Source organism: Excalfactoria chinensis, chromosome 3 (genome assembly GCF_039878825.1).
Source record: "Excalfactoria chinensis isolate bCotChi1 chromosome 3, bCotChi1.hap2, whole genome shotgun sequence".
NCBI classification, from domain to species: Eukaryota; Metazoa; Chordata; class Aves; order Galliformes; family Phasianidae; genus Excalfactoria; species Excalfactoria chinensis.
This window is the reverse complement of record NC_092827.1, coordinates 3,813,087-3,825,562: the sequence shown is the minus strand read 5'-3', so window position 1 is coordinate 3,825,562 and position 12,476 is coordinate 3,813,087. Positions and strand designations below refer to the sequence as shown.

The following is a 12,476-nucleotide window of genomic DNA, read 5'->3' as shown; positions in this document are numbered from 1 at the left end:
TTGAGCAAGACGTCTTTTATCTTCGCTGATGTTGTCTTCCTCTGCCTCCTAAATGCCCTCTGCTGCCATTCTTCACTTTCATTTTTCATCCCTCAAGAGGAGGCAAGGTGGGTGTTCAGGAAGCTCTGTGCTGCAGGTCAAGCTTGTAAAGATTCAGGTCAAGCCAATCCTGTTACACCATTCAGTGTTGGGAGCAGAAACTTTTAATCCAGAATTAGACTGATATGATAGAGAGCAGCTTCCTTTTCATTTCCAAAAGGAAAAAAGAAATAGAACCGCAGATTTTATTTCCCTGTCAGCTTCATTTCGTACGATGTAGGGCAATTTCACCATTTATCTTTCTCCAGTGCTAGAAGATGCAAAGAGGTCTGCCTATACGAATGTGACATTTCAGCTGGCGAAGCTGACTGGGAAACGAGGAAGTACATTCAAATGTAAAAGAGGAGGAAATATCAGAGTGACTTCACCTCTGGTCCTTCCTGCACCTTCAGAGCACATCCACTTGGCACCTGGCTATGTTTATATCCAGGCTATCAGCCAGCAGTGATTTACCTTGGCAGGTCCGATATATATCCAGGCCCAGCAATTCCTTCCCCCCTGGCAGGGATGACTGACCAACAGCCTCTTTCAAGCTAAGTATTTATCAGAGAGAGTAGATCTTCCAACCAAGAAAACAGACTACAAACGTGTATATATATATGTATGTGCATATATATTTATGTATGTATATATATATGTATATATACACACATATTGCTTTTGGGGTTGTGTCTCCAACTAGGTTCAGTTTACTCTGTTTAGATGATGTGCTCTGTTGTGTGAGTGTTCTTTTTTTCATTGGGCTCATAGCTCCAACAGTCGGTTTTGCAGTTTTATAGATTAGAATAAAGATTCTACAGCTTAGCACTTTGCACCATCGTCTTTTTAAGTATCTGTTGTATTTCTTTCTTATCTGCATTTTTCCTTTGCTGCCCTAGAATAGTCATATAAACAGTTCCAACAGAGCCATGTAACAGCATTTCTTCTCTTTGACCAGGTTATGTGTGGTCCCCGTAGGATGATTATGCTTCCAGATTTATCCTGTAGTCACATAGCAGCTAGTTTTCTCTTGCAGCAAAGTCCAAAGCAAGATGTGAAACCAGTGAATTTCACCATTTCTGCTCTTTGATCCACATGCCCACACTGTGAAGGATGCAGAATTTGTGCTAGCCCAGCTAAATCTTTTCCAGCCTCAATCTTGTCCAGTTTGCAATCGCAAACTAAGTTCTGAGGTTAGACAGCTTCTCTGCAAGGGTATTAATAATACTTAGAAATTACGTAGCACTCCAAAGCCCTGTGCAAGCATCAGCTAATTGTGCAGCACTCCAAAGCTCTGTGTAAAACTCGAATGAAGCAATTCTTGCAGCACCTATTGGATGCATCGGTGCACTTCAGTCCCCTGTACAGAGAGGTAAATGTAACCAAAGGAAGGGATCCTTGGCAGCATTGTTCTGCCCAGCTGGCTTGTTGTGGGTATAAACTTGATTTTCAAAACGAGGTCACCTCCACTTATGGAAATGCAGATTTTACCAGCTAGGCATGATTTCAGCCAATTGCAGGGCTCTGCAGAGGTCATTGACATTGATTAGATTGGAAAAACCAACCTCAGTAAGTAAGTGACATAGAGAAGACTGGACCAGGCACAACAAAATGAATTATAATGTTAGCTAGAATAGCAGGCGAATGTTTACCGGTGCGGCACTCCATCCAAATGAAGGCAGCACAAAGGAAACAATTTAAAATGATATATATCAGATATATCTCTGCAGAGAGGCTGTCTCAGAGAAGACGAGAGGTACAGCTACATGATACCTGGAAAATAAAAGATGAAACATCTTCTTTCAGTTGCACAGCGCTGAAGCTTTGTGCTACTCGCTGTGTTAATTCCTCAAGCCAATCCTCGCTGCAATTCTGCCTTGCAGGAGAAATGAATTTCACTATTCATAGGATGATGGAATCGTGAAGGTTGGAGAAGACCTCTGACATCACCAGCCTCAACCCCAGCCCAGATACTTTAGAGGGTCCATTGGGGATACAGAGGCTTCGTGTAGCTTGTTGAGGCAGCAGACAACCTGCATATTGAAGTTGAGTGCAGCCTGTATGTTTGCTTCTAAAGGGCATAGAGAATCACACACAGGATGATGCTATTTTTATTAAAAGCCACAGAATGCTAGAAACCAATTAATACTCCTCTGCTTCACTAATGCTTCTGTTCAGAAAATTAAATGGTTTTGCTTAACAAAACCAATTTTAAAGCTTTTTCTGTCAAAATTACAAGTGGGTTCAACCCCTCATCTAAACTTCCATGAGCCATGTGGTTTCAGCACAACATACCAAAGCATCGGTGACTTCAGTCTATTCCTTTCAAGTATTTGGAGGTGCAAGAGTATCTGGCCTTTCTGGCACAGTTCCTCCCAAGGAGCCACACACCTTGAATGTGTTGTTGCCATGCTGTTACGTCAAATGATTAAATATTTTGACATAGTTTGGCTGACTGTAATCAGCTGGCTATCAAAAGATGAAGCAGCAATTAATGTCGATTCGGAGGGCAGCAGCAAATCCAAGTGGAGAAGTATCCTGTGCTAAATATAATTGCTTGGGAATAAGCGAAGATCAGCCCTCTGGTTGCACTGGTTTGGTTTATTCCTTGGCAGTCTACCATCCAATCTCCCTGGCTGAAGGACAGCGTTTCCCATCACGAGGCATAACTGAGCAGAAGTGCTGCCAGTGAAACGAACTGATTTCACTGACATGCAGTCTGCAGTGCATCCCAGCGGCCCAGTGCTAGAGTGAGGCAGTGAGAAGATGTGGAAGGTGATACTTTCTCTGCCAAAGACTAGGAGGTCCCTTAAAGTCTTCCTAACTGTGTTTGCACACTGTGGATACCTCACACTGCAGCTGAGATGGGACTGCAAGTACTGGACTGGGGGACAGATGGTTGGAGAACCAACTGGCATAGTGCAAATGGGAAAATAATAGGGTTTGATTGCTGCAGTCCATTGTGGCTTTGAGCCTATGCATCCAAAACCACTACTAGTTCACTCCCGTGTTCTCCTCATGAAGGCTGAGTATTTTACATATCAGTTCTGGAGAATGACTGATGGTTGTGGATGCTTGAGCTGTCTATAAAGGACACGACACAGATAACAGCATAGCAGAAAGCTGCATGATTAATCACGTCCATATTCACAAGTGAGGAATTTGGAGTTTCCCACACTGAGTCATGGTTACAGTTGTCTCAAGTTCAAGCTACTAAAGAAATCCATGCTAAAGCTGCTCAGCAGTGGCAGATCAGTGCACACAGGTGATGGCTGGCTACAAGTAGGAAAAGAACATAAATTAGAAAGGGCTTCCACAACAGCATTGTGGGTAGACACTCAGGTCAAAATGAGACTTGCTACCAAAGGGCTGAAAGGTGGGCATCTCTGAGATGATCCAGCAGAATTAAAGACATTTTGCACTGCAGGTTGGGTATCAGAAGCTGATAGACATGCACAGAATGCAGCATTTCATAGCAGAGTCCATGTGACTTTAGAAGAGGCAACTTGTGTCTTGCAGATAGGCTTTTGTGAAGAGATGAGCTGAGAAAAAGGCAGACAGCGGCTGAGGATTAAGAGGAAAAGTTTTTCTTTTGAATAACTGGTTATAGGTAGGAAATAAAAGATAGAAATAACAGGGCAGCTTTCACAATGAAAGGAGATTACCAGGTATCTATCTTGGGAACTGGTGCAGTTCAATATCCTCATGAAAGAGCTGGAAAAGGGAGACCGTCATCAGTGATGGACTGAAATCTGCTGATGGCATAGAGTTATTCCAAGTAAGCAGAAGTAGACATTACGACAGAAAGCCGCAGAAGAATCTGACGATATCAAATGTCTGTGCAAGAAAATAGCTGCTGAAATTCCATGTTGATAAAAGTCAAGTGCAGACACAATGATAGGGTTTAAATTAACCCACGAAATAAGTCCTGGTGCCATTGCAGATGGTTCTTTGAAAACGTTTTCTCAGCGCTGAGCAGAGGTCAGAAAGGCAAGAGGAATGCAAAGAATTACTGGGAAAGAGTTGGGGAATGAAAGAGAAAATGTAAGTACAGCACTAAGTAAATCCGTGGTGATTTTGAATAGAGTGCAATTCCAGTCACCTCATCTCTATGAGGCGGTAAAATAGAACCAGAGAGGATGCAGAAGAGGGCAAGAAAGCTGACCTGAGTTACGAGTGGGGAGTCTAAACAGCCTCAGGCACTGAAGCCTGAAGAAGACATGAATGAACGGGATGAAGGCAGAGAATCAAGATCACTATGCAAAGAGCACATAAGAATTATTTGTTGTGGCAGAGGCTGTTCTGTGTAATGACATGGACAGGCAACAAGTTTTAAGCAAACAACAGGAAAAAAAACAAAACACAACACTTTTGCAGGCTATAATAAATTAGAACACTCGTCAAACAAAATCCTCCACGTACTTGAAGCACAGGTTGTTTAAATAGTGGTAGTTCTAAGGTTCCCAATGCGGGCTCTAAAGGCTTTTGTGCTCCACCACTGACCTCAGATATCAAATAGGCTGTGTTCTTTTCATCCATTTTGGTTGGGCAGGACTTGGGTTCTGGTTTGGTTTGGCTTCTGTTCTAAAACCTATAAGGTTTTTTGGGGCTGAGTTGTAGTCAGATAGAGGATGGTTGTGCTCTTCCACTGTGGTCTCTTGAGCTGTGAAAGCCACAGAAGCCCCTTGAATGTATTAATGAGTTAGTTCTGTTTTAACTGAAGTGGGATATCTGGGTGAAAAAGGATCCAAGAGTACTTGAAAAATTTCCTGCACTCTGTGGAAGGTCCCAGTGGTGGATTATAGAATCACATAATCGAATCACAGAATGGTTTGGGTTGGAAGGGACCCTTAGGATCATTTGTTTCCAACCCCGTGCTATAGGCAGGGACATTTCCCACTGGACCAGGTTGCTCACAGCCCCATCCAGCCTGGCCTTAAACACCTCCAAGGAGGAGGCATCAATGAGCTCACTGAAGATATTAGAAGAGAATTACATTCTCTTTCATTCTTCCCATTTCTGCGTGCAAAAGCTGCAGCAGCCCTTTTGGCTGCCTCATGGTGCTGGGAGCTCACACTGGATAGCTTGGGAATTGTGCGGACTAAAAAGCAAGCACCGAAAAGTCTGCTAGAACAGGATTATTGTCAAATTACATCTGCCTTGGCGGCAGGAAATCAATCAAGAGTGTGCTGATTTACACCTGCCAGAGCCAACACATCATGAACTTCATCATCTTTCCCAGTGATGTTTTTATCTTTGCACTGACACAGTCAGTGAGAGGAAAATATTTTCCCATTTAGAATCAAAACATTCAAGGTAGTGTTTGGCAAAGCACTGGAGCCTGGGGTTCCTGCTGATTCTGACAACAGTGCCGGTATCTTTTGCTAATGACCAAAGAGCAATATAATGAGTTGTCTTGGGCTTCTGCTCTATTCAGCATGCAGTGTTTTAATAGGCTGTTAGTAATTCTGAAAGGGATAAATGATGTTTATGCCCCCTCGTGGTATGTTACCGAACAGAGCGGATTTTCTAACTGAAAATAAATAAATAAATATATGAGGCCAATGATGGAAAAGTCCCAGGTAAAAAAAAATCTGTAACAAATACTTTTTTGCACAGTAAAAAAATATCCATCCTTCCAGCAGCATCCTCATGACTCAGACAAGGGGGAAGCCAATTTTGCAGCATTTACATCAGCAAGTAAATGACTAATGCCCATGATAAAAGAGTTTGTGCCATCTTTCTGCAGTGAAGATAATGTCAAAAAGTGCTTTTCCTTGCTAGAAACGTTAGGAAGCAAGTGAAATACTGCTTTATTAAAGCAGTTTGTGTTGACATCTCTTTGTGTTAGTTGTTGCCAACCTGTTGTGATACAGGACTTCATGCTTTTTATCTTCTTTGCTAATACATCTGGCATGTAAATAGCCTGGTTCCCTTGGGATCAAACCCATCCCAAAGATGAAAAACGATTCTACATGGGAAAACAAGATTGGAGTCCTGTGAAATAGGGCTTGTGATCTCTGTGCTCAAATGTGGGATCACAACATGGATTAGATAGTCCACAACTTCTGTATCTGCACTGAGAATTTAGATGTCAGGGTTGGAACCGAAGAGCTCCACAGAGAAGTCCATCAGGGATTTTGTAATCTTATTACTTAACCCCTGATAGAAAGCTGGATACAGCCAAATGTGTCTCCAGGAAGTGAAATTACCAGAATGCATTGGACTGGTGTCAGCCTTCTCCAGCAGCTAACTCCTAAGTGGTATCAGTACTCAGCTACACTGAGGCAGGAGCTAAGAAACCCAATTGTAGGGTATTTTAAGGCTCTTTGGCCCCAAATAATCACCTCCAAATGTTTAAGTATTTTCTTATGTTTTATTTACATACTTTCCTGACTTGTCATCCTTTTTCTCAAGCAGCAACTAGGGATGCAGGGGACCACTGGAAGGAGGAAGGAAACAATTTCCTTTCCATGTTCATGATGAGTATGACCAAAATAGTGGGTTTAAAGGAAAGTTGTGGGCTTAATCCTGGCTAAGCCAAAACGGCAAATAATGTAAGACTGGAGGATGGCCAATGTCACCCCAGTCTTCAAAAAGGGCAAGAAGGATGACCCGGGTAATTATAGGCCAGTCAGCCTCACCTCTGTCCCAGGGAGGGTGATGGAACAGCTTGTGCTGGATGCCATCTCCAGACAACTGGGAGAAAAGGAGGTTATCAGGAGTACTCAGCATGGGTTCACCAAGGGGAGGTCGTGCTCGACCAACCTGGTGGCCTTTTATGAAGATGTCACTAGCTGGGTGGACGGGGGGAGAGCGGTAGATGTAGTCTACCTTGATTTCAGTAAGGCTTTTGATACGGTCCCCCATGACATCCTTATAACAAAGCTGAGGAAGTATGGGATAGATGAGTGGACGGTGAAGTGGATCGAGAATTGGCTGACTGGCAGAGTGCAGAGGGTTGTCGTTGGCGGTGCGGTGTCTGGCTGGAGGCCTGTGACTAGTGGTGTCCCCCAGGGGTCTGTGCTGGGTCCAGTCTTGTTCAACATCTTCATCAACGACCTTGATGAGGGGATAGTGGCCACCCTCAGCAAGTTTGCTGATGACACGAAGCTGGGAGGATTGGCTGACACGCCTGAAGGCTGTGCGGCCATTCAGAGAGACCTGGACAGGCTGGAGAGCTGGGCAGTAAGAAACCGGATGAGGTTTAACATAAGCAAGTGTAGAGTCTTGCATCTCGGTAGAAATAATTGCATACACCAGTACAGGTTGGGGGAAGACCTGCTGGAGAGGAGCTCTGCTGAGAGGGACCTGGGCGTCCTGGTGGACGACAGGTTGGCCATGAGCCAGCAGTGTGCCCTTGTAGCCAAAAAGGCCAATGGCATTCTGGAGTGCATTAAAAAGAGCGTAGCCAGCAGGTCAAGGGAGGTGATCCTCCCCCTCTACTCTGCCCTGGTGAGGCCTCATCTGGAATATTGTGTCCAGTTCTGGGCTCCCCAGTACAAAAAAGACAGGGATCTCTTGGAAAGAGTCCAGCGGAGGGCCACAAAGATGGTGAAGGGCCTGGACCATCTCCCCTACGAGGAGAGACTTAGGGAACTGGGTCTGTTTAGCCTTGAGAAAAGAAGGCTGAGAGGGGACTTGATCCAGGTTTATAAATACCTGAGGTGTGGGAGCCATAGTGGCGAGGCTGGTCTCTTTTCAGTAGTGCGTGGGGACAGGACTAGGGGCAATGGGCTGAAACTTCAGCATAGGAAGTTCCGCACGAATGTGCGCAAGAACTTCTTTACGGTGAGGGTGACGGAGCACTGGAACAGGCTGCCCAGGGAGGTGGTGGAGTCTCCTTCTCTGGAGATATTCAAGACCCGCCTGGACGCCTACCTGTGCGACGTGGTGTAGGGAGCCTGCTTTGGCAGGGGGGTTGGACTCGATGATCTCTAGAGGTCCCTTCCAACCCCTATAATTCTGTGATTCTGTGATTCTGTGATTCTGTAATCACTGGAGGATGCCCATCTCTGAAGATCCCTGAGGAGTAGTTAAACAAAGGTCTGCTGGCTGAGTTGAGTTTTACTGTGATGAAGGAAGTTGTATTGGATGACTTCCTAAAGGTCCTTCCAGGTCTGGTTTTATGACATTGTGTGGTGACTTCCTTTTATAGGCTTTATTGTCAGTATGATGAGATGGCACACATTTGTCAGGTAATCAGCTTATCTGCTAATGCTTTCTTCTTAAAGCCCATCTTGCTGTCAATTCTGGCTGACAGCAACACAGATCTACCAATGTCCAGGGCTTTAGAAATATACTTTACAACAGTAAACACTAGTCTGACACCAATTAAAGTGCTTATACGATTATCATGGACAGCAGTGAGCAGTCCCCACTGAGATGAGGTGAGAACTGGCTCCAAAAGGTTGGTGCTTAGCAATTTCCTTAGAAATAAAAAATTCAGTAGGTAAAACGGCACGGCAGTTCATATGAAAAAGAAGTTTCCTCTATCAGAAAACCTCCAGGAGTTTTGAATTCAGCTAGGGATATCAGAAAGGAGTTTTAAGTCTAATTGAAAATTCCCACCCACGTTCCTTCTCCTGTCCCTGCAAAGTGATATTACTGCTACTGGTCCACTCGCTGACAGATCTTCTTTAAGAAGTGAGACACAATTCTTTTCATGATGGAATCGTTCATTTTGAAGAAAGGGTTTGCAGAGATATTGAAAAGAGCCTAAATGTTCTTATTTCCCACTGTTGTCAGTGGAGCTCAAATTTCATCCCAAAATTCTTCTTGGCATGATTGGCTGAACAGCGCATTTCAGAACTGAGACTTTGGCCAAGTGAAGTCCTTGGACACCTCCAAGGCTGCCAGCCTTGCACATCTCTTTTCCACTTCTACTAATGGTACCACATCCCTAGCTGGTGTGACTGATAAAGAAGAGAGAACAAATGTGTGGCGATAGCAAATTAAACAAATGAGCCATTAAAAATGAAGGGTGCACTGCCCCTTCTCACCGACACGTATTTTGGTGCCCACAACCTCTCCTAGAGAAATTACAAGGATAAAAGGCTCTGGGGGATGTGTTATAAGTGTGGTCCAGGCACTGAGAGATGCCTGTGGTTCCTTCTAAGAGGAAACCATATGTCATTCATCAGCAAGGAAGCCAACAAACCACTAATGGATCTCCATGTTGTCTCTTGACAGGTATTGACAGAAAGTGGTTTTGGTGCCATCACAACAGAAATCCGGGAGGCTCCGGAGTTTTATTATGCTGAAGATTACCATCAGCAGTACCTCAGCAAGAACCCCAATGGATACTGTGGCCTCGGGGGAACGGGGATTTCCTGCCCGATCGGGATCAAGGAATAGCTTGTGCTCGTGGCACCCCCAATACTTTGTTCTAGGGGGGGTTTCTGAAAGGGCCGACAACACTGAGAGCTGTTCCAGTACCCACAGCATCAGTGCATCAAGATGTAGGACGTCCAGTAGGATGGCTTTGTGTGATCTGAGCAGCTTCCTGTTCATTGACATTAAAAGCCAAAGAGATTTGGAAATTTTGCTTGCTAGCCAATGAAGCTTCTTGCTCTGTGCAGGTCCCTGTTTTCCTTGTATGCTTGAAATATGGAGAGGAAAGAAACTTTTTAAAGTTTGGCTTGAAATGCTGTTAAAGGGATGGATTATGGGGTGGCTGGACCCATTAAGCACTTTGCATCGCTAATAGGCATACTTATTTTCTTGGACTGATGAATTTGTTCATGCTTTAGCTTTGATTTCTGGAGACATGGCTGAGCTCATCTCAGCTTTCACAACCCTGTAATTTGATGTCTTCGAGAATGATGAATTTAGAAGATCAGTAATTCTCTCACAATTCCATTTCCGCTGCAACGTGTAATATCACCTATAGTGCCTATTTTCTGGAGCAATTTTAGTCAGAAAAAGTAAAAATTGTAACGTGATACTTCTTTTTGACAGTTCCAAAAAATGTACAAACACAGAAAGAAATCAATTTGGTTTCCTGCACTGCAATAAATTACAGAGACAGGAAAGAAAAATTCTATCTCCAGTGTGTTCCGTGGCTCTAAATATATGTCTGGGTAGATCTGGAAAAGGTATCAAATATTAGAAAAGGCTGCAGCCTACTAATTAAACACCAGGGCTTTTTAAAATCAGTATTATTATGCATGACACTACAGAGGAGGATACGAGGTGTACTGTAAGATAATTATTCCCATGATTAGCTATTTGTACTTCAGTAGCCTGTGGTGTCACCAACAAGCTTTTCTGGTCAACTGGAGAGGTCCCAAAGGGTTGGAGACTTGTCACTATGACTCCCATCTACAAGGTTCCTAAGGAGGATCTGGGGAACTGCAGGCCCATCAGCCTGACCTCAGTGCCAGGAAAGATTATGAAGATCATTTTGAGTGAGATCACCTGGTGCATGCGGGACAACAAGTGAATCAGACCCAGCCAACATGGATCTGTGAAAGGCAGGTCCTGCCTGGCCAACTTGATCTCCTTCTATGACATAGCAACCCGCCTGGTGAACAAGGGAAAGGCTGCTGATGTGATCTACCCAGACTTCAGCAAAGCCTTCAACGCTGTTTCCCAACATTACTGTCCTGGAGCTTCTTCCCACAGCTTCTTCTGAAGAAGCTGCAGTCTGTGGCTTGGACAGTTATACTCTTTTCTGTGTTAGGAGCTGGCTGGAGGGCCAGGACCGAAGAGTGCTGGTGAATGGAGTCACATCCAGCTGGTGGCTGATCCAAGCGTTGTTCCCCAGGGGTCGGTATTTGGGCCTGTCCTGTTTAATATCTTTACTGATGATTTGGATGGGGGCACTGAGTGCATCCTCAGTAAGTTATTAGTATTGGTAGTTGGACAGTTGGGCTGGATGATCTAAGAGGACTTTTCCAGCCTTGGTGATTCTATGATTCTGAAATCAGAGCTCATTATGGGAGGTGCTGTGCAAACATAAGATGTGGGATTACATCTGCCCCAGTGCATCTGGAATGCAGAGCAGCCAGAAAGAGACAAAACCTTTCATTTCAGGGGGATCTCAAAAGACCAAAAGTTATATCTGAAGGACATAGGAGGTGCAGGGGATATCCTATATGGGTACAGGATCTTTTGAGACATACATACATGCTATGGGATGTCCTCTTATGTTAAACAACTTCAGTGAGAAAGATGGGGATATGTTAATTCCACCTACACAGCTTGTTGCTTATTATATTTCTCAGGCTAGTGTGAAATGTGGCCTTCAGCCTCTCATTTCCTATTTTGGAAGCTGCTCTGATCACAACTTCTGAAGGGCATGTGTCATTGGTGTATCCACAGAGATGAGTGATGGAACAACTTTGCTTTTCTCTAGGGAAAATTGGTAGGACCTCCTTTTGATGTGGCAATTCTGGGAAGAGGAACACATAAAGATTGTTCAGAGGACCAGACAGTGAGGATGCAGAGCCACACATCCACACCATTACATTGGATAGCCCAATGATAACTGTTCTTTTTAAGAGTCTTATGCCTGGGGCAAGCTTGCTAGGAGCTACTACTGATAGGATTGCCATGTTAGGCTCCTTCTGGAGATACCCCAAAATGTGTCTGCAGCACACTTGGAATTTCCAGTTGCCATAGGAACTGGTCACCTGTTTGTTGTTAGTATTTACCTCTGAATCGTTCTATTCCTCACTGTCAAGGAAATCAGCACTTTCATCCAATTTCCTAGGCATGGGGTGGCATAAAAGCAAAGCAAAAGAAAAAGAAAAAGAGAGGAAAATAAAGTCTGACTTTCTTCCTATGCATTTTTAACCTTGGTGCATTTCAGACTTCAGCAGGATGACTCTTGGTTTGCTGCAGTGTACAGGGCAAAACATCTCATATTTTGAATCATTCTGGTGCTCATAAAACATTACCTGGTTTCTTCTGTCCTTTCCCCTCCCTTTGCCTCCTACTCTCTGCTGCAGTTATTGTATCATTAAAGTGATTGGAGAAAACACCATTCTGTCCTTAATACTGAGCTCAGGTCTGAACTTAGTCTGAGTTTTTTTGAGTCCTGTCCTTTTATTTAGTAGAGATACTCTACGGAGGAATTTTGGCCTTGAACTCTTGCAGTTGCTGTTGGAGGTACAAACAGTAGGGAGGGTAAAATCAGTAAAGGAGAAATGATTCAGGTTCATGGATTGATTTTCTAAGCTGGGTTTGGTTTTCTAAGCTACCCTCATACACAGTTTCCTGGAAGGATGGGATTGGCTGCCTCAGCATCTTTGGTTCTGTAATTCACTCTGTTTGAACCTGGACCTACCACACAGCTGCTGCTTACTTCTGATATTGTAGAGATGGTCTGAACAGAGAAGGGGAAATTCATTCAAATTTTGATAGGCTCCAGAGCTTCTCAAAGATGAAAACTA

General features: G+C 44.0%; 1 protein-coding gene across 3 annotated transcripts in view; it reads left to right on the top strand.

Moving 5' to 3' along the window:
* MSRA (methionine sulfoxide reductase A) overlaps window positions 1-12,042 on the top strand; it is a 253,554-nt gene extending 241,512 nt beyond the window's left edge. The window contains exon 6 of one of the 3 annotated variants that reach the window (XM_072331485.1): window positions 9,271-12,042. In XM_072331485.1, the coding sequence (XP_072187586.1) occupies window positions 9,271-9,435 (165 nt within the window). In that variant the 3' untranslated portion in view covers window positions 9,436-12,042. The remainder of the gene's footprint in view (window positions 1-9,270) is intronic. The other 2 variants (XM_072331487.1, XM_072331486.1) reach the window with 2 other exon arrangements.
* Window positions 12,043-12,476: the final 434 nt, after the last annotated feature.